The following is a 23,772-nucleotide window of genomic DNA, read 5'->3' as shown; positions in this document are numbered from 1 at the left end:
AAGTCCGCCAGGTCCCTGTGGCACTTTGCACTGACACTAGCAGCTACTCTACCTTCAGCCATTGAGCACAATGAGCAGCTCAGAGCCCAGAGATGTGGGGGTTTGGGGAAAAGCCAGAAAGACAAAGTTAAGAGATTCAAAAAGTATTAAAAAAAAAAAAAATGAGGGGGTGATGCCTGTGGCTCAGTGGGTAGGGCGCCAGCCCCATATACCTAGGGTAGTAGATTCGAACCTGGCCCCAGCCAAACTGCAACAAAAAATAGCTAGGCATTGTGGCGGGCACCTGTAGTCCCAGCTACTTGGGAGGGTGAAGCAAGAGAATCACCTAAGCCCAGGAGTCAAAGGTTGCTGTGAGCTATAATGTCATAGCACTCTACTGAGAGTGATAAAGTGAGACTCTGTCTCCAAAAAAAAAAGAGGGGGAAATGTCCAGAAGGCCCACTCTGTGGTTAACAGCAAATGAGAAAGGAAGAGGCTGCACAGAAGCAGCTCCAGAAACCTTCCTGAAGCTGCAGGACATTTCTTCTGGATTTGACGGCTGACCACTGGGTACCCAGCACAGAGAACAGTGAGGCCCTAACCAAGATGCCTGGGGTAGGAAATAGAGGTTACGTGGAGAACTACAGCAGGCCTCTTAGCTATAGCCTGGAACACATATTCCAATTTTCAGGGAATCTATTTCTGACCTAGAATTTTATACCTAGCTAAACTATTACCTGGAGGCTGGGGTGGAGAGAATGAACATATTTTCAGATGTGCAGGTATAAAAGAACTTGGCTCCTGTGTATCCTTTTCTGGGAACCTATCAGGGGATGCTCTCCTCAGAAAATGAGTAAGCAAAAGAAGAAAATGTGGGATCCAAAAAATAAGAAACCAAACACAGAAGAAAGCACACAGAACTCCAAGGAGGATGGTAGACAGAAGAAAGCTGTGCAGCAGGGCTAGACATAAACCAGCCAGAGTGGGGTCGACATCTAAAAATGGGTAACAACAAGAAAGAGCAACATAAACATCTTGCTTAGGAGAACTGACTATGGCTGACCTTAGAGCTGAGGCCTGGCCACAGGATGGCTTGAAGCAGGATTGTGGATATCACACCACACACATGGATAACTGACAGACATACATCAGACTAGAACAGAATTTTCACCTTTAGCTCAAGAAAAAAGGCTAATCACTTGTCCAGGTTCCCTTGACAAAGAGGAGATGGCAGCAATGGTCTCTGGAGATGCACCATATACTTAATGCACCTCCTTCATGAATGTGGCCATCACCTCCTACCAGCTCCACAGCAAGAGCTGGCGGTAAGCACTCCCCTGGTAAGAATCCCACAGTGGGCAGCCATGAGCCCACAAGAGAGCTTATTTTCACTTTGCTGAAATGATGTGCAGTCATACCTACAATAACACAATGCTTCCCGATGCTCAGTATGTATGTGCAGGGGCAGACTGACCTACCGATGCTGAGGGGCAGGTATCTGGCATCATGCTATTATCATGCAGCATGAGCACACCGAAGTAGGAGTCAAATATCCTCTGTAGCAGGGGCACCTGAGTCACAATGCGAATGCCCTACTATCAACACAAGTGCACTTGGGCCTGCGGCCAGCACTATCTGGAGATGAGGAAGCTGAAGCTCAGAGGACAGAGTTCTTGCCTGAAGTTGTGGAGGAGATTGGAGATAGCCTAGCCATCCTGGCCAGGACAGAGGTGCACAAAAGAGCCTCTTCCACAGATTCCACAAGTGCCTCTTGGGCCTCCCTGCTGCCTCTGTCAGAACTCAGCTCCATGTGAGCACAGCCTGGAGAGCTCATCTTACTCTGCACGAGAACCACCACTGCAAATTGGCCGAGACTATGTGGCATGCCTGGTCTGAAGATCATACTGTATTCTAAGGAAAGTCTGCAAACAGGAGTGGGGAAAACAGCTCCCACCCCCTCCCTTTGTCCCCTCTTCAGCACTCCTGCCCAGTTGTAATTGCACTGCACATCCCGTCGCTCATCTAGTGTTTCCACTCATTTCACTTTCTGTTGGTGAGCAACTTCTATGAGCTACATTCTTCAAAGACAGGTCAAGATCTATGTAGACATTATTTCTGTCCCTGCTCCTCTAGTGCAGAGGACTCCAAGGGCATAGAATTCAGTCCGCCCCTCACTCCCAATGCCATCTCGGAGGCCTTGAGCAATCACCTGGGCTCCCTTGAGCCTCACTGTCCTCACCTATGAAAGGGAGACAGTAGCAGACTTGCCTCCCAGGGTGAGTGTAAGGGTGAATGGGATCACGCAGTGAAATGAGCACAACTGGCATAGAGAAAATGCACCTACGACTGGGAATATTTCCTCAGTTCCTGGCTTCTTAGACATGGGCTCACAAGCTAGAGGTCCCTGACAGTTAACTGTTAACTGGCTGCAGGTGGCCCTCTGCCAAGTCCTATGAGGACTCCCGACGTCACCAGAACACTGGCCTAGAGAGGCTCTGGGTGGAGCATAGCCAGCAGTGTGATGTCTCCTTGTGGCTTCACTCCACATGTCCCTGAGTGCTTGCATGGCCAAGTATCAGTTCCTGTGTCCATAAACTGCCAGGCCTCCTCGTCCGTGTTAGTGCAGGTCTCAGCTGCTCCTGAGAGGCCCCTCCCCTTGCTATCCCTCTAGGGCTCCAAGTGTGTCTAGGGTTCCAGTATGGTGGCCAGTGAAGACTGTCCCTATTAGAGTGTCAGCTGCCACCTGTGCTAACAAGGCACCATACTCGCTGGCTCTTAGCATGAGACTGACAGGCAACTCCCGGGGAGAACCACACCTCTGAGCAGAGGCCAGAACCCACTGTGTAGAGTACTGAGTCAGGTGAGGGTGGGGGTGACATGCTAACAGGAGCACACAGGAAGTGCCAAGCCACAGACCCAGAGTGTCTGCTTAGGCTCACCTGTGCACCAGTTGCAGGTTCTCCTGCCTCAGCCGGCTGTGCTGCTCACCAGTGGCCGCGGTGTCCTTCTCCAGTTCCAACACTCGCCTTTCCAGGAAGACGACCTTGGCAACAAGACCATAGCTTGAGGGTGAAATAGGAGGAAGCAGAAGAGCCCATCCCAAGGAACTACTCGGGAGGCAGCACTGGGGATTTTCTGAGCACCGCACAGTATCAGATGCACCTGGCTAAGCTGGAATTGGTTCTAACTCATTCTTTGAGATTGTCCCATAAACCCCTTGCAGTATAGCCTACCACAGGATGAAGGGGCTGGAGCAATGTCTGCTCAACAGCTCAAGGGCAGATATCATGTGAGTTCCAACTTTGGGGCAGAAGAGACCCTTTGGGCTGACTGCCACATGAGGCAGCAAGGCCCGGGCCCCAATCCATACACAGGTAGGTTCCTGGCTCTGCCAGACCTAGCCAAAGGAGGTAGCCCATGTGCCCGTGGATGTGAAGAACAGAAAGACCCAGGACTCAGACCTTCTCTCAGGGAACTCACAATGAGATGGGTAATAGACACCTACAGAGACAGGAGGAAGAGGAATGAAGCCAAGCAGAGGAAACACTCAGCTTTGGTCTGCAGAGTGTAAAATGAAAGATGTCCCAGAGGAGGGGTTAAAGAAGTGAGACAGGAGGGGTTGGGATGTGCAGGAGGGGATTGGGGGTGCCAGAGGGGAGCAGTGGAGTGGTACACGGAGGGAGTAGGGTTGCAGTGGATTCATGGAGGGGAGAAGTGGGTGTGCAGTAGGGGGCGGGGGTGCAGTGGGTTGATGGAGGGGGAAAGTTGGGTATGCAGAAGGGTGTGGGGGTGCAGTGGGTTCATGGAGGGGGGCAGTGGGTATGCAGGAGGGCGCGGGGGCGCAGTGGGTTCATGGAGGGGGGCAGTGGGCTGGTACGTGCACGGAACTGGGCAGTGGGTGTGTAGGAGGGGGCGGGGGTACAGGAAGGGGTAGTGGGTGCATGGGGGGGCAGTGGGTACGCAGGAGGGGGTAGAGGGTGTTGCTGCTACCCTCTCGTGGTGGGGGTCCAGCTGCTCCTTGAGGAGCAGTTGTGATCACAGCCCTCCACGTGTAACCTGCTCATGTGAAGCTCAGGGAAGAGCCCACTCCTCATGCTGACGGTATCACTGCAGGCCGAGGTCTTCAAATCCCGCCTCCAAGGGCCTGGTGAACTGAATCTCTGGGGTTCCCATGATGCTGCCAGCATCAACCTGCTCCTCCTGAACTGACTCTTGTAAAAACAGGAGCACACAGGACAAGAGGCATCTCTCACTGCCATTCTGTCCCTCTCCATTGCCTCTTCATGTATAACATGAAATGTTCCTTTTTTATCCCACAGCCACTATAGCCCAGAGGAAACTTGCTTAGGAGTGTCAGGGCTGGATGTGGTCTTGTTAGCCCCATGACTATACTGCCACCTCCTGCTGGGTGTCCTGACAAGGTGCACCCTGATGTGCTAAGCCAGCACTCATATTTGCCTCTTAGATCACATGGCAGAGTGCCTGGCAAAGTCACTTCACACTGCACCCCGCCATGGACACAGGGCCCTCCTGTCCTCAAGTCTAGTAAAGTCTCTCCACACTCTGCCCTGACATCAACACAGGGCCCTCCCACCATCCAGGGCCTACCTTGTCAGCAATGTCCTCCTCGGGGCACTCCACTAGCTCAGTGGGAGGGTCCTCCAAGGCCTCCATGGTGAGAGCCCCTGACTGGTGCAGGTACCTATGGAAAAAAAACAAGCACAGGAAAGGAGAAAAAAACCAAAGGACAAGTTCATTAAACACAAGCATTTCCAAATCAATATGAAAAGCAGACAACAGCATTATCAGGGTCAGGCCTTCTCCTTCTTTAGGGAGTTGCCTTCTGACAAAGCACTAGACAAAGTGGGTATCCTGGAGTGGAGGCCTTTACCAAGGGACTAGGAACAAGGAGGTCGTGCTCTGTGGTGTGTGTTGTCCTGGCGCTCTTCGGAGCCTGATAGGGACATGACCTTGCTCCCCACCAGCTAATGACATGAGGGTACTTTGTACTCAGGTGCAATAAAAGACAACGCTGCTCTTCACTGTGATATCAGAGGCCTGTGAAACATTAATTCAGGGTCTTGACCTTTATGCACAACACCTGTATACACTCTTGAGGATTGTGTTTTGTTTGAGATAGAGTCTTACTCTGTCGCATCCAGCAGAGTGCCATGGCATTATAGTTCACAGCAACCTCAAACTCTTGGCTCAAGCAATTCTCTTGTCTCAGGACCCCGAGTAGTTGGGACTACAGGTTCCTGGCACAACACCTGGCTATTTTTTTAGAGACAGGGTCTCGCACTTGCTCAGGCTTGGTCTCAAACCTATGAGCTCAGGCAATCCACCCACCTCAGCCTCCCAGAGTGCTAGGATTACAGGCCCCAGGCACAAGCTATTCCACCTGGCTATGGTTTTTTTTTTTTGGAGACAGAGTCTCACTCTGTCACCCTGGGGTTCAGTGCTGTGCTGTCATCATAGCTCACAGCAACCTCAAACTCTTGGGCTCAAGTGGTTCTCTTAACCTCAGCCTCCCTAGTAGCTAGGACTATAGGCACACACCACAACACCCGGCTATTTTTTTAGAGACAGGGTCTCACTCTTACTCAGGCTGTTCTCAAACCTGTGAGCTCAGGGCAATCCGCCTGACTTGGCCTCCCAGAATGTCAGGATTATAGGCGTGAGCCACTGCAACTGGCCCTAGTTTTTCTATTTTTAGTAGAGATGGAGTCTTACTCTTGCTCAGGCTGGTCTCAAACTCCAGAGCTCAGAGGATGCTCCTGCCTCAGTTTCCCAGAGTGCTGGGATTACAGGCCTCAGTGAGCCACTGTGCCCTTCCTTGATGTGTGATTTTCGTTTGTTTGTTTGTTTTTTTTTGAGACAGAGCCTCAAGCTGTTGCCCTGGGTAGAGTGCTGTGGCATCATAGCTCACAGCAACTTCAAACTCTTGGGCTCAAGAGACTCTCCTGCCTCTGCCTCCCAAGTAGCTGGGACTACAGGCGCCCGCCACAACGCCTGGCTATTTTTTTGGTTGCAGTTGTCATTGTTTTTTGGCAGGCCCAGGCTGGATTCGAACCCCCGCCAGCTCAGGTGTATGTGGCTGGTGCCTTAGCCGCTTGAGCCACAGGCACCAAGCAATGTGTGATTTTCAAATGTACTCCATGGCAGTGACAGCCAGGGTCCCAAAGAAAAGTATAGATCCCAGGAGCCGCACTCAAGGTCACATTCAGAGCCTGGGCCAGCCAGCTGGAGAGCACACAGGCATGTATGTCTTTTGTGGAACCAGCTCCACTAGATACATGTCCCCAGCCCTGTGGCCATGATAGGTACTGCCTAGCCCACGGCTCAGGGACCTTGGGGTTCAAGGTCCTGTATAAGCCCCAGAGGCCCCACATGCTACAGCTGCTGGTGCTTCAACAGGTGCTCAGTTAACAGAGTCTCACTCTGTTGCTGAGGCTAGAGTGCTGGGGTGTCATAGCCCAGAGCAACCTTAAACTCCTGAGCTCAAGTGAGTCTCCTGCCTCAGCCTCCCAAGCAGCTGAGATACAAGTGCCAGCCACCAGACCCAGGTAGTTTTTCTATTTTTTTTTTTTTTTTTTTTTTTAGTACACACAGGGTCTCACTCTTGCTCAGGCTAGTCTCAAACTCCTGACCTCAAGCAATCCACCTGCCTCAGCTTCCCAGAGCGCTAGGATTACAGCACGAGCCATTGCGCTCAGCCAAGAAAATAATTTAAATAGTGACAAAGTCTCACTTTTGCTCAAGCTAGTCTTGAGCTCCTGAACCCAAGTGATCTTCCTGCCTTGGCCTTCCAGAGTGCTAGGATTACAGATGTAAGCTACGGTGCCCTACCCAAGGAAAGAATTTCTTTTTTGTTTTTTGAGAGTCTCGTTTTGTTGCCCTTGGTAGAATACCATGGCATCATTGCTCACAGCATCCTTAAACTCTTGGGCTCAAGCAATCCTGTTGCCTCAACCTCTTAAGTAGCTCTGACTATATGTGCCCCTACAATACCTGGCTATTTTTAGAGACAGGGTCTCACTCTTGTGCTCAGGCTAGTTTCGAGCTCCTGAGCTTAGACATCCACCTGAATTGGCCTCCAAGAGTGCTAGGATTATAGGCATGAGACACTACAGGTGTGACCATGCCCAGCCAAAAATAATTTTTTTTAAAAATATATAGGGTGGGGCAGTGCCTGTGGCTCAGTGAGCAGGGCGCCGGCCCCATATACCGAGGGTGGGCGGGTTCAAACCCAGCCCCAGCCAAACTGCAACCAAAAAATAGCCGGGCGTTGTGGCAGGCGCCTGTAGTCCCAGCTGCTCGGGAGGCTGAGGCAAGAGAATTGCGTAAGCCCGAGAGTTAGAGGTTGCTGTGAGCCGTGTGACACCACGGCACTCTACCCGAGGGCGGTACAGTGAGACTCTGTCTCTACAAAAAAAAAAAAAAAAAAAAAATATAAATAGGATGGCTTGGCACCCATAGCACAGTGATTACGGCACTAGCCACATACACCTAAGTTGGAGGTTTCGATCCCAGCCTGGGCCAGCTAAAACAACGACAACTGCAACAAAAAATAGCTGGGCGTTATGGTGGGTGCCTGTAGTCCCAGCTACTTGCGAGGGTGAGGCAAGAGATTGCCTAAGCACAGGAGTTTGAGGTTGCTATGAGCTGTGACGCCATGGCACTCTACCGAGGGCGACACAGTGGAACTCTGTCTCAAAAAAAAAAAAAAAACAAAACAAAAAACAAAAAGGGCACAGCGCCCGTAGCACAGTGGTTACGGCGCCAGCCACGTACACTGAGGCTGGCATGTTTGAAGCTGGCCTGGGCCAGCTAAACAACAATGACAACTGCAACAACAACAACAACAACAACAAAAAGCTAGGCATTATGGCAGGTGTCTATAGTCCCAGCTACTTGGGAGGCTGAGGCAAGAGAATGGCTTAAGCCCAAGAGTTTGAAGTTGCTGTGAGCTGTGATGCCACGACACTCTACCAAAGGCAACATAGTGAGATTCTGTCTCAAAAAAAAAAGTACAGGGGATATTCTTTGCTCCCACTAAAGGGGCACGACGATAAGGTGTATGGCACACTTCTTGGGGGCGGCACACGATTATAAGAGGGACTTTACCTAACAAATGCAAACATTTAACCTAATTATTTGTACCCTCAATTAACCTGAAACAATAAAAAATATAACATAAATAAATAAATAAATAAATGTACAGGGGTATCTCCCACATTGGCTGTGATAGTACTGAATGGGCAAGTTGGGCACAATGGCTTGAGCTAGGGCAGGAGCAGCCAGCGGCAGCAGTACCACCTCCTCCTCCTCACCTGCACCAGCAGTGATCAGAGTGAGACTGCTAGTGAGCTGGCTGTGCCTGAGCCTGGCATCTGTGTGGTTAGTGCAGAGGATATGGATGCTGCAGAGACCCTCGCTTAATGTGAACAAGACGGGCAGGAAGGAGAACCACCAGTAAAATGTGTGCAACAAAGAAATAAGAATCACTCCAGGCTGTCTTTGTTCAGTTACCTTGATCAAGATGATTAGAAATCAAGCTGGGTATTTATCCAATTATATCATTCTTTTGTGTCATCTGTTTTTATCCGATTTATGTCTAGAACATCTATCAATGGGTTACTAGGAAGAAGCTCATGTTTGTATTTTTACCAGTTCAATTTCAGTGACTGCTTAAAATTAACCCCGAGGGTAAAACCCATAGACTTCTTGATTTAGGTGCTAGAGATGGAGAAGTCAGAAATCACGAGGCTTCATTTTGTAGAATCTATGCCATTGAGCTTTCTGAAACTATGATATGGCAGCTTCAGAAAAAGAAATACAGAATACTTGGTATTAATGAATGACAGAATACAGAGCTCCAATATGATGTCACCAGCTGCTTGAACTTGCTGGACTGCTGTGATCAGCCCCCAACTTTGTTAAAAGGAATCAGAAGTGTTCTGGAGCCAACGAAGAGGCAGAGTTATCCTTGCCTTGGTCCTGCCTGTCCATCCTTATGTAGAAAACACAGGTGGAAAGTGGCAGAAACCATCAGGAATTTTGGAAATCAAGAAACAGAACTGGGGCGGCGCCTGTGGCTTAGTTGGTAAGGCGCTGGCCCCATATACCGAGGGTGGCGGGTTCAAACCCGGCCCCGGCCAAACTGCAACCAAAAAATGGCTGGGCGTTGTGGCGGGCGCCTGTGGTCCCAGCTGCTCAGGAGGCTGAGGCAAGAGAATCGCTTAAGCCCAGGAGTTGGAGGTTGCTGTGAGCTGTGTGAGGCCACGGCACTCTACCGAGGGCCATAAAGTGAGACTCTGTCTCTACAAAAAAAAAAAAAAAGAAACAGAACTGGAGGTGCCCCTGTAGCTCAGTGGATAGGGTGCTGGCCACATACACTGAGGCTGGCGTGTTCAAACCCGGCTCGGGCCAGCTAACCTAACACAACAATAACAACTGCAACATAAAAATAGCCGGGAGTTGTGGCGGGCGCCTATAGTCCCAGCTACTTGGGAGGCTGAGGCAAGAGAATCACTTAAGCCCAAGAGTTTTTGAAGTTGTTGTGAGCTGTGATGCCACGGCACACTACCGAGGGCAATATAGTGAGACTGTCTCAAAAAAAAAAAAAAAAAAAAAAAAAAAACTTCCAGAGAGAAAAATATTCACAAAGAAAACAAATCAGAATGCATTAAACCTCTTAGTATCAACTCTGGTACTAGAAAAATGATAAGCAATGTCTTCAAAAATTGTAAATGAAAAAGAAAAAAAAGGCTGGGTGTGGTGGTGGGCACCTGTAATCCCAGCTACTTGGGAGGCAAAGGGCAAGAGAATCGTAACAAAGGAAGAACAGAAAAAAAAAAAAAAAAAAAGGCTAGGAGCAGTGGCTCATGCCTGTAATCTTAGCACTCCAGGAGGCCGAGGTGGGTGGAATGCCTGAGCTCACAGGTTCAAGACCAGCTTGAGCAACTGCGAGACTCAAACTCTAAAAAAAATAGCCAAGTGGTATGGCGGGCACCTATAGTCCTAGCTACTCGGGAGGCTGAGGCAAGAGAACTGCATGAGCCCAAGAGTCTGAGGTTGCTGTGAGCTAGGACCACAGTACTCTACCCAGGGGGACAAAGTGAGACTCTGTCTCAAAAAAAAAAAAAAAAGAAAAAAAATTCTAAATGAAAATTACTTACAATCTAGAATTCCATATCAACCCAAAGTATAAAAGTAAAGTAATTGGGCAGTGCCTGTGGCTCAAAGGAGTAGGGCACTGGACCCATATGCTGGAGGTGGCGGGTTCAAAAAAAAAAAAAACCTGCAAAAAATTAAAAATAAATAAATAAATAAAAAAGGGCGGCGCCTGTGGCTCAGTCGGTAGGGCGCCGGCCCCATATACCGAGGGTGACGGGTTCAAGCCCGGCCCCGGCCAAACTGCAACCAAAAAATAGCTGGGCGTTGTGGCGGGCGCCTGTAGTCCCAGCTACTCGGGAGGCTGAGGCAAGAGAATCGCTTAAGCCCAGGAGCTGGAGGTTGCTGTGAGCTGTGTGAGGCCACGACACTCTACTGAGGGCCATAAAGTGAGACTCTGTCTCTACAAAAAAAAAAAGAAAGTAAAGTAACTACCAAAGTCTCAATTTATCCCCTGGATACATCTTTTCTCAAGAAGCTGCAGGAAGATACGCCAGACAAAAGCTGTAGGAAAGGGAACCAAGGAAGCAGGAAGGAGCCCTGAGACAAAGAGATTCATAGGGCATGAGAGAGACACACCTAAGACCAAAGTCATGAGACTCAAAAGCGCTCTGTGCAAAGGGGCAGAGAAGAGGTTCCAAAGGGAATGGTCCAGAACAAGCCAGAGGGGAAGGCCCCACTGGAAGAAGGTAGGACAGCAACTTAAGATGCAGCAAATGAAAACATGGAGCCATTCTAATCCCAGCAGAGGCACAACTGCCCAGAGGGCTTGTAGTGAGAGTACCGCATGACTCTGCAAATGGCACGGGCACCTGGCAAACCTTTTGACACTGATTTCAGTGAACAATGGGAAGGGAGGAAGACAAGGGTGTGTGGCCATCTTTCGTACAGGAAGCTCACTGAGCATCCAAAACTGTAAGTGAAGAAATTATCTCCAGGAATCAGTCAGGCCCAGCCCTTCACCTCTGACTCACCTTGAGGGAGCACAGAGGGCTAGGAAAGGTGCAGGCTTAGCAGAAGGTCAGGGCCCTCACCCAGTCTCTACCTTGAAGTTAACCTATACCTGCTAAATGCAGACTTTTGGGGCCACAGCCCCTTCCAGACCTTGCAGCGAACACACGACATAACACGATGAATGCCAAAGGCTTTCACCATACACTTTCTGGCCATAAATTCAGGTCCAAATCCACAGCCCTGGAAGTTTTTTGTTTTGTTTTTTTTTTTCCGTAGAGACAGAGTCTCACTTTACCGCCCTCGGTAGAGTGCCATGACATCACAGGACTCACAGCAACCTCCAGCTCTTGGGCTTTCGCGATTCTCCTGCCTCAGCCTCCCGAGCAGCTGGAATACAGGCGCCCGCCACAACGCCTGGCTATTTTTTGGTTGCAGTTCAGCCAGGGCCGGGTTTGAACCCGCCACCCTCGGTATATGGGGCCGGCGCCCCACTCACTGAGCCATAGGCGCCACCCAAGCCCTGGAAGTTTTTGTCACAATCCATCCCCTCAAAATAGTCCCAACTCATGAAAAGAAACTCCTATAAGTTTTTAAAAATGCTTTAGAACAGAGTGTTTTCTAAAATGATTTCTTAGAAACTATGATGAGTTATACATTTCCTAAGAACATTCTTCAATATGTAATCAAGGATCTGCTTACCTTGCCACCTTCTTGCTGGAGAGCCGCTTTGCTGGACTGTGCAAAAACCCAAAATAAACAGGAAAACTGTGTCAGAGAACAGAGAGAGAGGAACAGGAGGAGACAGGAAACTCAGGCTGAAGAGATATGGGAATGGGGCAGCTTGTTCATGCACGTGGTCATGCAGCGCCCTGTCCACAGGCAGGCTCCATGCATGGAAGGCCTGGTCAGCAGAGCAGGGAAGGACACAGCACCATGTAATGGGCCTAGTCAAGGCCTCTGCCACATCTTACTACTCCACCCTGCAAGGAAATTTCCAGATGAGGCTGACCCCAGTGCCTGGACCCACCAGCTGCCTGTACCAAGTCTGAGCCATCAGCCAACGCCAATGCTTCTGAAGGCAAATTACTCCCGAATTAACTTAGGCACTAATACTTTATACTGCAAACACTTGCCTGGGTAGTGACTTGGGAAATCTTTCCTGTTGACATTTCAGGGCCGCAAATGAAGCTAATTACATATTGTCTGTCTGACTTAGCCATTTGCTGCAGCAAAAAGGACCAAACTTACCTTATCACTCATTTCTGAATTCCAGGGTTCTATATTTTCCAATTTAACTATTAGCCTCAACCTGCAAGACATACCCTCCTCTTCAGTAAAGAGAGCCATCACTATCCTTGCACTCACAGGAGCCAGACAGGTCCTATCTCTCTTCAGCTTCCTTGACCCAGACACATCTATGATTTTCTTTCATGGAGCAGGCAGAAAAATCTACTTTATGGAGCAATATACACTGTGCTAGCTACCGATGTATTGCTTCTCAGTTCCAAGTTCATCCTTTGTACTTATTCTATGGAAATGGAGCTGGGCTCTCTATGTGCTTATCTTCTGCTATGTTAAATGTCAGAGGAGGTGCTGGACAGATGCCGCAGGAAGCAAGGGCTTTGCCTCCTGGTACCAGCCTGCTCCTTTGAAAGATCTTTCAGAACACTTGGCCTCCCCACTGGCTTCCCAGGCACCGGCTCCCTTGGGGCATGTTGGCCAGTGGCAGCCAGCAGCTTCCTGACAGTTCTGTGGGGGAGAGCCCCTGGAGGAGACTCCTCCTCCACCCTCCTCCTCCAAAGGGTGGTTTCCAGTACACTCTAGAACAGTGGTTCTCAACCTGTGGGTCGCAACCCATAGGAACTGTATTAAAGGGCCGCAGCATTAGGAAGGTAGAGTATCAATGCTCTAGAACGTGAACCCAACAAGTCTTGACAGCACAGCACCACAGTGATGTTTCTGCCACCCCATGTGCCACAGCTGAGCTGTCCTCAACAGACCCAGATCAGCCCAGGGGCGGTGCAGTGGCTCTTGCCAGGGCACTATACTACAGCGGGGCAGGGGCTGTTCCTGTGTGTTCTCCAGAGTTCTCTCCCATCATCCTAGCCAACGCCTCCTTATGCCAATCCTGTTATTCTTTTTTTTTCCCTTTGTTTTTTAATCCTGTTATTCTTTATTTTAAACTTTCCCTGTTCAGATTACTGTGTGGCTCCCCTCTCCTGATTGGCCCCTGACTAAAAATGTATATTTTAATACAAATTTGAATTTATCCTAATATCACTGAGATGCTCTAAAACTATTAGTTTTAAACATTAAATGTGCCAGAACTGGAACTAGTGCCAGAACGGACTCACTACTCATTTTAGCTACTGAACTCTCAGGGACTGGATGGCAGTCCAATGACAGGGCTTGAAACTTGAAAATATACTTTTGAGTAAAGCAGACTTCTTAGTTTCTACAAAAAGAATTGCTTAAAAAAAAAAATGAATTGTTTTGACAGAGGAGCTGAGAGAATATGATTGCTGTTGGCATGCTCCGCAGTTCACCAAGCAGACATCACGTCTGACATCAAAATGTCCACCGAAGGTCTCAAGGACTAAATCATTTTTTATCATCTATGACCAAATAAGTTGCTTTTAGGCAATTTTGTAGAAACCAAGAGGCAAGATTCAGATCTCTTAAAGTGTTCAGGGGGAAATTTTCTGAGTTCTGTGTGTGATTAACCTAGGTTTAACAGCACATTAATCCACCTGGGTGGAGTTTTTCTTAGGGAAAGAGGTGCCTGAAACTGCACGTGGCACCAGATACACTGGTCATCCCTGTCCCTTCTCTGCCCCAAAGCCCAGCACAGGTAACCATGGGTGCCTTGGAGTAGGCTTCCAGCATGGAAAAAGATCACTTCAATGTCAAAAATCTTCAGAGAATGAGAGATGAGACATAATGTCTTTGTGTTTAAATACAGAGATGACAGATCTGTATGCAAACCCCACGTAGCAGGAGGGCAAGTCTGTTTGGGGAGAAGACCTCCTCACTGACTAGGCTGAGCTGCCTTCCCCTAAGCAATGAACACCTAGCTGAACGTGTATGCAAGAGGTTAACAACGAATTTCCCCTGAAATAAAGGCCAGCAGATTTTTGGAGTTACTAGGTGTCAGAATGCCTCACGTCTCCAGGAAGGCCCCCTCAAAGACTCCCTGAAGTTCCTGGCTGGCTGAAAATGCCAGCGCATCCGCTCCTTCTAACTGGGCATTTTCTGGAGGCTTGTGTTTTGCAGTATTGCATGGGACATAAGAAAAAGGGTTAAAACATTAAATGTGCCAGAACTGGAACTAGATGCAGTACAACAGGTTTAAGAGGCTGTCAGCAGTGAGGATCTGCTAAAAACAATGAGCTGGCCTTGGCTGGATTGGGGGCAGGCTCCTGCTGATGGGAAAGCGATTTCTAGAAAGACCCCAAACATGCAGAAACCATCAGGTCAGTTTGTCTGTCTGCCACCTCTTATGAATCCTCTCACTAGTCCAAGGCCCCTTCCTTCAAGAAGCCACCTTGCAGCCCACAGCCCTCCTGCCCAGCACAAGCCACTAGGCCCAATGTGAGGCGAGGTTCTGTGGTAGGTGTCACAAGTAGTTATCTCTTCTCCAGATCCTTCCCCATGCAGCCCATACCACAAACTAAATTAGCAAGATGCCCAATGGGTGTGTCAGCATGTGCAGACAACCAAAAATGTTTTCTACAAATGGGATTTGTGAAGCCATGAACAGTAGCAGAGGAGTTCCTGGAATGCTGACACAGGTCACAATGGGGTCAAGGATGGAAAAGGGACCTGAAGGCTAGCACCAGGGGGTGGAGAAGAGAAACAGAACAAGGACTATTGAGGCAGGAAGCCAACAGGCACATGCTGGGGTTCCAGGCACCCTATTTTAAAAACGGCAGGAAAGGTACCCCATATGATAGTATTTTTGGTAACTCAATTATTAAAGGGGTTTCCTCTGGCAGCCTAACAAAAATTCTGGGAGGAGCTCACCTTGATATACATAACTCTGATTTAAACTAATATTCCTGAAAGTCATTTACAAATCTGTTTTTATTTTTATTTATTTTTTTTTTTTGTAGAGACAGAGTCTCACTTTATGGCCCTTGGTAGAGTGCTGTGGCCTCACACAGCTCACAGCAACCTCCAACTCCTGGGCTTAAGCGATTCTCTTGCCTCAGCCTCCCGAGCAGCTGGGACTACAGGCGCCCGCCACAATGCCCGGCTATTTTTTGGTTGCAATTTGGCCGGGGCCGGGTTTGAACCGGCCACCCTCGGTATATGGGGCCAGCGCCTTACCGACTGAGCCATAGGCGCCGCCCACAAATCTGTTTTTAAAGACCAAATCTTAAAATTTCCCAATTCTGTCTGATGTGACTCCATTAAAGAAATCTTTTAGTAAAATGCAGAAAATATCTTCTTTCACCCGCTGAACAGCATAACATCTAAAGATCATTTCTGGCCCCTGAGACAGAAGCAGCTGGGTTGACCACTGCATGCACACAGGAGAGGAGGGTGGAGTGCTAGTCTCATGGCATGCAGAGAGAGCAGGCCAGGCCACAGGGAAAGTCCTGCTGTCTGAACACGCTCCTCAGTCAGGAACTGGGGCCAGGCCAGCAAAAGGGCTGTGGGCAATTGGGAGTCTCCCTCATGCTGGGCACAAACAGCTGCACCACATCAATTACCTATTCATTTCAAGATCATTCAGGCGAGCAGAGAGATCCTCAAGGCGGTTGATTTGTTTGTGGCATTGGCTACAGTAAAACTCGAAAACCTCATCAGTGAGGATACTATGCAGCTTTGCAGCCAGCGGGTCGGTGCTAGAGAAATGAGAAGTGTCAGTTCAGAAGAAAGCAAAGACCCACCAGGTTACGTGGAACTCCACCTGAGGTAGACAGGACAGGACAGGATAGGAGAACTGAACAAACCCATGTCAGAAGAGAATTAGCTGTGGAATACTCTGGCTCTTAATTTTTTTTTTTTTTGAGACAGAGTCTCACTCTGTCACCCTGGGTAGAGTGCCAAGTGCCATGGCGTTATCGTAGCTCTGGCTTTTACTTCTGACTGCCGTGAGCCCACACCCCTCAAGTTACTTCTGGGAGCCTGTGGCATGCATCAGCTCGAGCAGGACAGAGTCCTGTACACACGTTCCTTTCTGGGTCAGGCGCACAGAAGAAAAGAGATGGAGCCCCAGAGCTTTACTGTATAACAAAAACCTTTCCTTAAGGTAAATGACAGAGCACAGCACTTTCTTCTTTACCAAAAACATATTGAGGCATCAATGTAGTAGTAAAAAATGTCTCCAGGTGGGAGTTCAGTTACTGCACTATTTTAATAACTGCTCTAAAGCCTATCAGTATCAAAAACTGTGCATGGATGGTGAATCAAGCATAGTTTTGTGATTTTTTAAAGACCTACATTAAAAACTCAGAATTCTATGCTTTGGTGATGCTTGCCAGCCTCCTTAATCCCCCTGGTTTCATTCCTATGGTATCTTGGGTGCTGGTGGCTATGATGCCTCTGCTGTTGTAGAAAATGGCCAATAGGTAGTCCCATCACTAGGGCACCAGGACCCACAGGCTGTTGGAAGCCATTTGAAAATCCTATTTAAAGAAAGGGTAAAGGTGAAACATAAAATGTAGCATGGAAGTTACACTTCAGACAGAAAAAAATGGAAATACTGCCCTAAGACAGGAACAAACTAAACAAATTTGAACAGATCACGAAAATAGTATAGCAACTAAATGCCCAAGGCCTTTGGTCTTTCTCTGGGTGGTACTACAAATAAATGAGTCAGAAGAGGAAAATGACTAAAACAGGCACCCTGCCCCTTCAGTGCTGCCTGCACTGCTTCCTGCTCTCCCAGATCCTCCATGAAGACCCACCGTGCGGGATGCCTGTCTGCTGTGCCGGGCTGCCTCATGCCACGGCTGGTGGGAAGCTTCAGAGAGGGCACATGGAGGAGGAAAGAAAAGGGGGCCCCACTGGGTTGACAGGCCAGTTTGGCCCAGGAGACAGCCCCTCCTGGCACTGCCCCCTACCACACCTTCTGGGCCTCCTAACTAGTAGGCAAAGAAAGAATAAAAATCTTGGGGTTGCTAGTTTGAAGATTGTCAGCCTCTTTTGTTGGCAGAGATGGAGAATTTCAACAACCCAGTAGCAAAGAGCCCTCCAATTTGTGATTGAAGTGGACATGCCATTCAGCCAGGTAGGGTCTCACTGAATAGGCAGGAGAATACTCTGAGGAGCTGAACTATGGCCAAGGGCTATGCAGGCCCACAGACATGTACACTCAGAGCCCTAGTTTAGGTACAAGCCAATGGACTCGGAATCTTACTATGACTTCCTGACATAGCCCTAAGAGGAAGTATAGCCAGAAAAGAATCAGTTCCATGTGAGCAAGTATCTACTCTTTACCTATCGAAATTCAGTTCATTCGAAGCCAGACTTGGTGGACAGGTTGGGAATGTCAGGTAATTATAAGGAAATACGTCCAAAGACTCACTTGTGATTTTTCTTTTTTGAGACAGAGTCTTATTATGTCACCCTCAGTAGAGTGCGGTGATGTCACAGCTCACAGCAACCTCCAACTCTTGGACTGGAGTGATTCTCCTGCCTCAGCCTCGCAAGTAGCTGGGACTACAGGTGCCCGCCACAATGCCCAGCTATTTTCTGGTTGTAGTTGTCATTGCTGTTTGGCAGGCCTGGGCTGGATTCGAACCTGCCAGCTCAGGCGTATGTGGCTGGCGCCTTAGCTACTTGAGCTACAGGCACCAAGCCTCACTTGCGATCTTAAAGCCTCCCTTAGGCTCGGCGCCAGGCACATACACCTGAGCTGGCGGGTTTAAATCCAGCCCAGGCCCGCCAAACAATGACAGCCGCAACCAAAAAATAGCCGGGCGTTGTGGTGGGTGCCTGCAGCCCTAGCTACTTGGAAGGTGGAGGCAGGGGAATTGCTTGAGCCCAGGCGTTTGAGGTTGCTGCAAGCTGTGATGCCATAGCACTCTACCCAGGGCACAGCTTGAGGTTCTGTCTTTAAAAAAAAAAAAAAAGCCTCCCTTAAAAGTCTGCCACAGACCACGATGTGATTTAGGACCAACAGCTAAGGAACCTGAAACTGAATTTTCCAACACAGCTCTGTGCCATGTGATCCAGCTGGGGCCTCAAAAATTTGGAGTTATCTGGGAATATAACCAGATGAAAAAAACTTCAACTAACTTTCTTTTGGAGTCAGCATCTCACTCGGTTGCATAAGCTAGAGTGCCATGGCATCATCATAATTTAATGCAACCTCAAACCCCTGGGTTCAAGCTATTCTCCTGCCTCAGCCTCCGGAGTAACTAGGACTACAGGCCCCCACCACCACAACCACTAAGTTCTTAAACTTCTGAGCTAAAGTGATCTTGCTGCCTTGGCCTCCCAGAGTGTTAGGATTATAGGTATGAACCACTGCACCCAGCCTCAACTTTCATTCAAGTATAAATTTTAAATATTGAATGCAGTATATTTAATTATATTACATTAAACAAGGCAAGTTCTCTCTTAAAAATTTATTACCCAAAAGGGAAACCTCCTCTTAACTAAACATAGGAAGGCAAGGGAGAAATGTGAGGCTGCATTACCTGGGGGTAAGGAAAGCAGAGCTGCTGCAGCTGAGCTGTCCACTGCACGGGGTCTCTGCAGATAGTTCCGTTTCGCTGCCCTCACCGTAGTCCTCAAAATGCTCCTCCCCACCAATTACTGTAACAACAGACTGGCCACGTGGGTTGGACCTGCCAAGAAAAACCATAAATGACACCTTGTGACTTACGGTCATGGGCAGCCCAAAACCAAGGGTGCGGAAGGGTGCTTCCCAGTAGATACGTGCTATGAGCCATAAGTGTACTAGGAGCCCATTAAAAAAAAAGAGAGAGAGAGAAAGAAACGGGTGAAATTTACTTCTTTTCAGAGATAGTTGCTATGTTCCCCAGCTGGCCAGTCTCAAACTCCTGGGCTTAAGCCCTCAGCCTCCAGAATAGCTGGAACTACAGGTGTGAGCCACTGTGCTTGGCCACAAAATTGATTTTAACAAACTATTTTACTTAGCCCAATATACTCAAAATATTTCAGAAATTTGAGATTTTTACGTTCTTTAACTGTGGTGTACATCTGCACATCTCAACTTGCTCTGTCCTTACTCCAAGTGCTCTCATCAGACAGCTCAGGTATCAACACACTCCAACCTATAGAACCAAGCACTTTCTGCCTCCTTTTTTTTTTGAGACAGAGTTTCACTATGTTACCCTCGGTAGAGTGCCGTGGTGTCACAGCTCGCAGCAACCTCCAACTCTTGGGCTTAAGTGATTCTCTTGCCTCAGCCTCCCGAGTAGCTGGGACTACAGGTGCCTGCCACAATAACCGGCTATTTCTCTGTTGAGGCTGTCATTGTTGTTTAGCTGGCCCAGGCCGGGTTCGGAATCTGCCAGCCTTGGTGTATGTGGCTGGTGCCGTAACCACTGTGCTATGAGCACCAAGCCTTTTTTTTTTTTTTTTAACACAGAGTCTCACTTTGTCACCCTCAATAGAGTGCCGTGGCACCATAGTGCACAGCAACCTCAAACTCTTGGGCACAAGTGATCCTCTTGCCTCAGTCTCCCAAGTAGCTGGGACTATAAGCACCTGCCACATGCCAGGCTATGTTTTTAGAGATGGGGGTCTTGCTCTAGCTGAGGCTGGCCGTCTTAGCCTCTTTTTTTTTTGTGGTTTTTGGCCGGGGCTGGGTTTGAACCCGCCACCTCCGGCATATGGGACCGATGCCCTACTCCTTGAGCCACAGGCGCCGCCCACCGTCTTAGCCTCTTAAGAGTAGCTAGACTACAGGTGTGCTCTACCATACCCAGCTATTTTTAAAATTTTTTGTAGAGAAGGGGTCTCACTTTGTTGCCCAGGCTGGTCTCAAGCAGTCCAATCTCAAGGGCAAGTCACTGGTTACACAGCACAATAGCTTGAAGTCTGGAAATCTCCCAAGACAAATCATATCCCCACGAATATCTCAGATTTGGTACTTCTTCAGGATTTTTTTTCCTCAATTACTTGACTCAAATTTAATCAGAAGAATTTATCTTATTAGCTTTTGATAAATCTATAAGCAAAGACAGTATCCTCAGCTCCACTGTATTTTATCTTTATACTTGAACTGTGCTAACTGGAGGAAAGAGACAGTCCAACAACCACCCACTCCATGTGGTCAAGGAGACACCTAGGGCAAGGACTGAAGGAGGGATCTAGGCAAAACTAAGGTTGAAGTGCTCCGGTGGCACAATTGGTTAGCATGTGGTACTGACAGAGCAAAACTAAGGCTGAGTCACTTAGATATCCATATGGAGAGAAATGACCCCACCTCATACCACACACACAAAAAGGCATATAGAGATTATGGATCTGAACAGGAAGGTGGAACAATATCACTTTTAAAAGGAAAAGAAGTAAACATCACAGTGACTGTAGAGTCAACAAAGATTTTTAAAATGGGACACAGACGTACTGTTTAAAAAAAAGATAAACTGGGTGTCAGAGAAACTAAAAACATTTCTTCCTCAAAGATATCACCAGAAAAGCAGACAGGAGACCCACAGAGTAGGAAAAAGTATCTGCAATACATATACCCAATAAAAGACATTTTATATATATATAGTTCTTTTTTTTTTTTTTTTTTGAGACAGAGCTTCAAGCTGCTGCCCTGGGTAGAGTGCCGTAATATCACAGCTCATAGCAACCTCCAACTCCTGGGCTCAAGCGATTCTCCTGCCTCCGCCTCCCAAGTAGCTGGGACCACAGGTGCCTGCCACAAAACCTGGCTATTTTTTTTTTTTGGTTGCAGCCATCATTGTTGTTTGGTGGGCCTGGGCTGGATTCAAACCCGCCAGCTCAGGTGTATGTGGCTGGTGACTTAGTCGCTTGAGCCACAGGCATCAAGCCCCTAAAATGTATTTTTAAAAACTCCTACATGGTAAGAAAAAGACAGTGAACCAAAGAGACCAGGTCAGACCAAATCCTGCTGTGGTCTCTTTTATTATCACTGGGACACAGCCAGGCTCACTCACTCACACACTGATGGGTGCTTCTGCACTACTACAGCAGGGCCAGGCAGCAACCACTGGGACCATGTGAACTGTAAGACTTTTACAGAGCTCCTCCTAGTGCCCGTGCCCCACTGTTCCACCCATAGGGGTTCCAGCCACCAGAAGACATGTAATGTCTGTTAGCAGCTTTAGCCTCAAACCAAAAACAGTAACTACCAAATGCCTATCAACAGCAGAATAAACTTTAAAGTTGTAGGGCGGCGCCTGTGGCTCAGTCGGTGGGGCGCTGGCCCCATATACTGAGGGTGGCGGGTTCAGGCCCGGCCCCAGCCAAACTGCAACAAAAAAATGGCCGGGTGTTGTGGCGGGCACCTGTAGTCCCAGCTACTTGGGAGGCTGAGGCAAGAGAATCACGTAAGTCCAGGAGTTGGAGGTTGCTGTGAGCTGTGTGATGCCATGGCACTCTACCAAGGGCGCTAAGATAAGACTGTCTCTACAAAAAAATAGAAAAAAAACAAAAACAAAAAACAAAATAAAGTTGTAGTACGGCCGTGTGGCCCTTGTGGGCTCCGCCTCAGTCATGATGATCCACGGCTTTCAGAGCAGCCACCAGACTTCTCCTTCGGGCCCTGGAAGCTGACAGTGTCCAAGACCCACATCATGAAGTTAGCCAATGTAGAGAAGTTAGCCGATGAATTGCATATGCCATCTCTTCCTGAAATGATGTTTGGAGACAATGTTTTAAGAATCCAGCATGGCTCTGACTTTGAGATTGAGTTCAATGCTACAGATGCATTAAGATGCGTAAACAACTATCAAGGAATGCTTAAATTAGCCTGTGCTGAAGAACGGCAGGAAAGCAGGACAGAGGGCAAACACTCCAAGGAGGTTATTTATTTTTTTCTATTCTTTTTTTTTATTATTAAATCATAGCTGTGTACATTAATGCGATCATGGGGCACCATACACTGGTTTTATAGACCGTTTGACACATTTTCATCACACTGGTTAACATAGTCTTCCTGGCATTTTCTTAGTTATTGTGTTAAGACATTTACATTCTACATTTACTAAGTTTCACATATACCCTTGTAAGATGCACCGCAGGTGTAATCCCACCAATCACCCTCCCTCCGCCCACCTCCCCCGTCCCTCCCCTCCCTTTCCCCCTTCCCCCTATTCTTAAGTTATAAAAAAATATGGAACACTTCACGAATTTGTGTGTCATCCTTGCGCAGGGTCCATGCTAATCTCTATATTGTTCCAATTTTAGTATATGTGCTGCCGAAGCAAGCACTCCAAGGAGGTTATTAAACCCTATGATTGGACCTATACAACAGATTATAAGGGAACATTACTTGGAGAATCTCTTAAGTTAAAGGTTGTACCTACAACAGATCATATAGATACAGAGAAATTGAAAGCCAGAGAACAGATTAAGTTTTTTGAAGAAGTTCTTCTGTTTGAGGATAAACTTCATGATCATGGAGTTTCAAGCCTGAGTGTGAAAATTAGAGTAATGCCTTCTAGTTTTTTCCTGCTGTTGTGGTTTTTCTTGAGAATTGATGGAGTACTTATCAGAATGAATGACACAAGACTGTACCATGAGGCTGACAAGACCTACATGTTACGAGAATATACATTACGAGAGCAAAATTTCTAACTTAATGCACGTTCCACCTTCTCTGTTCATGGAACCTAATGAAATATCACAGTATTTACCAATAAAGGAAGCAGTTTGTGAGAAGCTAATATTTCCAGAAAAAATTATTCCTAACCCAGAAGACTCAAAACAAAATACACCTGTGGAATAGAATGTGATACAACCTGAGGGCCATAAAGTGAGACTCTGTCTCTACAAAAAAAAAAAAAAAAAAAAAAATGTGATACAACATATGTACACTGTGGAACTGACTAGACACCTTGGCTATGTGTAGGGGGGTGTTTTTATGAGAATTAATTGCCTTGTTTATGTGTAGATATCTGTAGCCTTAAAGGAAAAAATAATGAAGGCTTGCCACAGGCAGGTTCCAAAAAATAAATAAATACATAAAGTTGTAGTATGTTCATAAAAACAGAATAATCAAATAATAATAGAAAGTAATTCAAATTCATGGAAACTCAACATCAAAGGAGCCAGATGTGAAAAGACACACTGTGTTATCCATGGAAGACACAGACCAGGTTATAGAGAGTTGTCCTATTGACAAGACACACAGAACCAGGCAGAGAGTTGTCAGAAATAAAAGGAGACACTGTGATCTCATCTACGAAGATACTGAACCAGGTAGAAAGAAGACTTTTGTCAGAACAAAAAGTACACACTGTGTGATCTCATGCATGAGACACTGAACCAGGTAGAGAGCGTTGTCACAACTAAAAGGACACACTGTGTGATCCCATCCACAGAGAAGCAGAGAGAGCTAGCAGAAATTCAGCTACGGGTGGGGGGTGGGGGGAGAAGAAGGGGAACTCTTGTGCCCAGGTGTTTTCTCTTGGCCTGAGAACGGGAGTGGTCATCCTTAAAAACCAGATGGCTGTGCACTGATGGCATGGGCCCTTACTTCCAGGT

The 23,772-nt window shown here is 47.7% G+C and overlaps 1 protein-coding gene, 1 non-coding gene and 2 pseudogenes across 7 annotated transcripts in view; 2 read left to right on the top strand and 2 right to left on the bottom strand.

The window, feature by feature from the left end:
• RAB11FIP3 (RAB11 family interacting protein 3) overlaps nucleotides 1-23,772 on the bottom strand; it is a 94,630-nt gene that overhangs the window by 9,284 nt on the left and 61,574 nt on the right. For 3 of the 6 annotated variants that reach the window (XM_053556902.1, XM_053556906.1, XM_053556907.1), the window contains exons 5-9: nucleotides 18,762-18,911; nucleotides 15,825-15,959; nucleotides 11,809-11,844; nucleotides 4,588-4,681; nucleotides 2,919-3,022 (exon numbers count right to left, since the gene is read on the bottom strand). In XM_053556902.1, the coding sequence (XP_053412877.1) occupies nucleotides 2,919-3,022; nucleotides 4,588-4,681; nucleotides 11,809-11,844; nucleotides 15,825-15,959; nucleotides 18,762-18,911 (519 nt within the window). The remainder of the gene's footprint in view (nucleotides 1-2,918; nucleotides 3,023-4,587; nucleotides 4,682-11,808; nucleotides 11,845-15,824; nucleotides 15,960-18,761; nucleotides 18,912-23,772) is intronic. The other 3 variants (XM_053556903.1, XM_053556904.1, XM_053556905.1) reach the window with 3 other exon arrangements.
• LOC128561078 (protein-L-histidine N-pros-methyltransferase-like) lies at nucleotides 6,296-11,290 on the top strand (annotated as a pseudogene).
• Nucleotides 21,664-23,014, top strand: LOC128562203 (TIP41-like protein; annotated as a pseudogene).
• On the bottom strand, nucleotides 22,394-22,497 carry LOC128562880 (U6 spliceosomal RNA). The gene has a single exon (XR_008373579.1). It is a non-coding gene; the product is annotated as a U6 spliceosomal RNA (small nuclear RNA).

This window comes from Nycticebus coucang, chromosome 12 (assembly GCF_027406575.1).
Source record: "Nycticebus coucang isolate mNycCou1 chromosome 12, mNycCou1.pri, whole genome shotgun sequence".
NCBI classification, from domain to species: domain Eukaryota; kingdom Metazoa; phylum Chordata; class Mammalia; order Primates; family Lorisidae; genus Nycticebus; species Nycticebus coucang.
The sequence above is the reverse complement of the archived record's forward strand: the minus strand, read 5'-3'. Positions and strand labels throughout refer to the sequence as shown.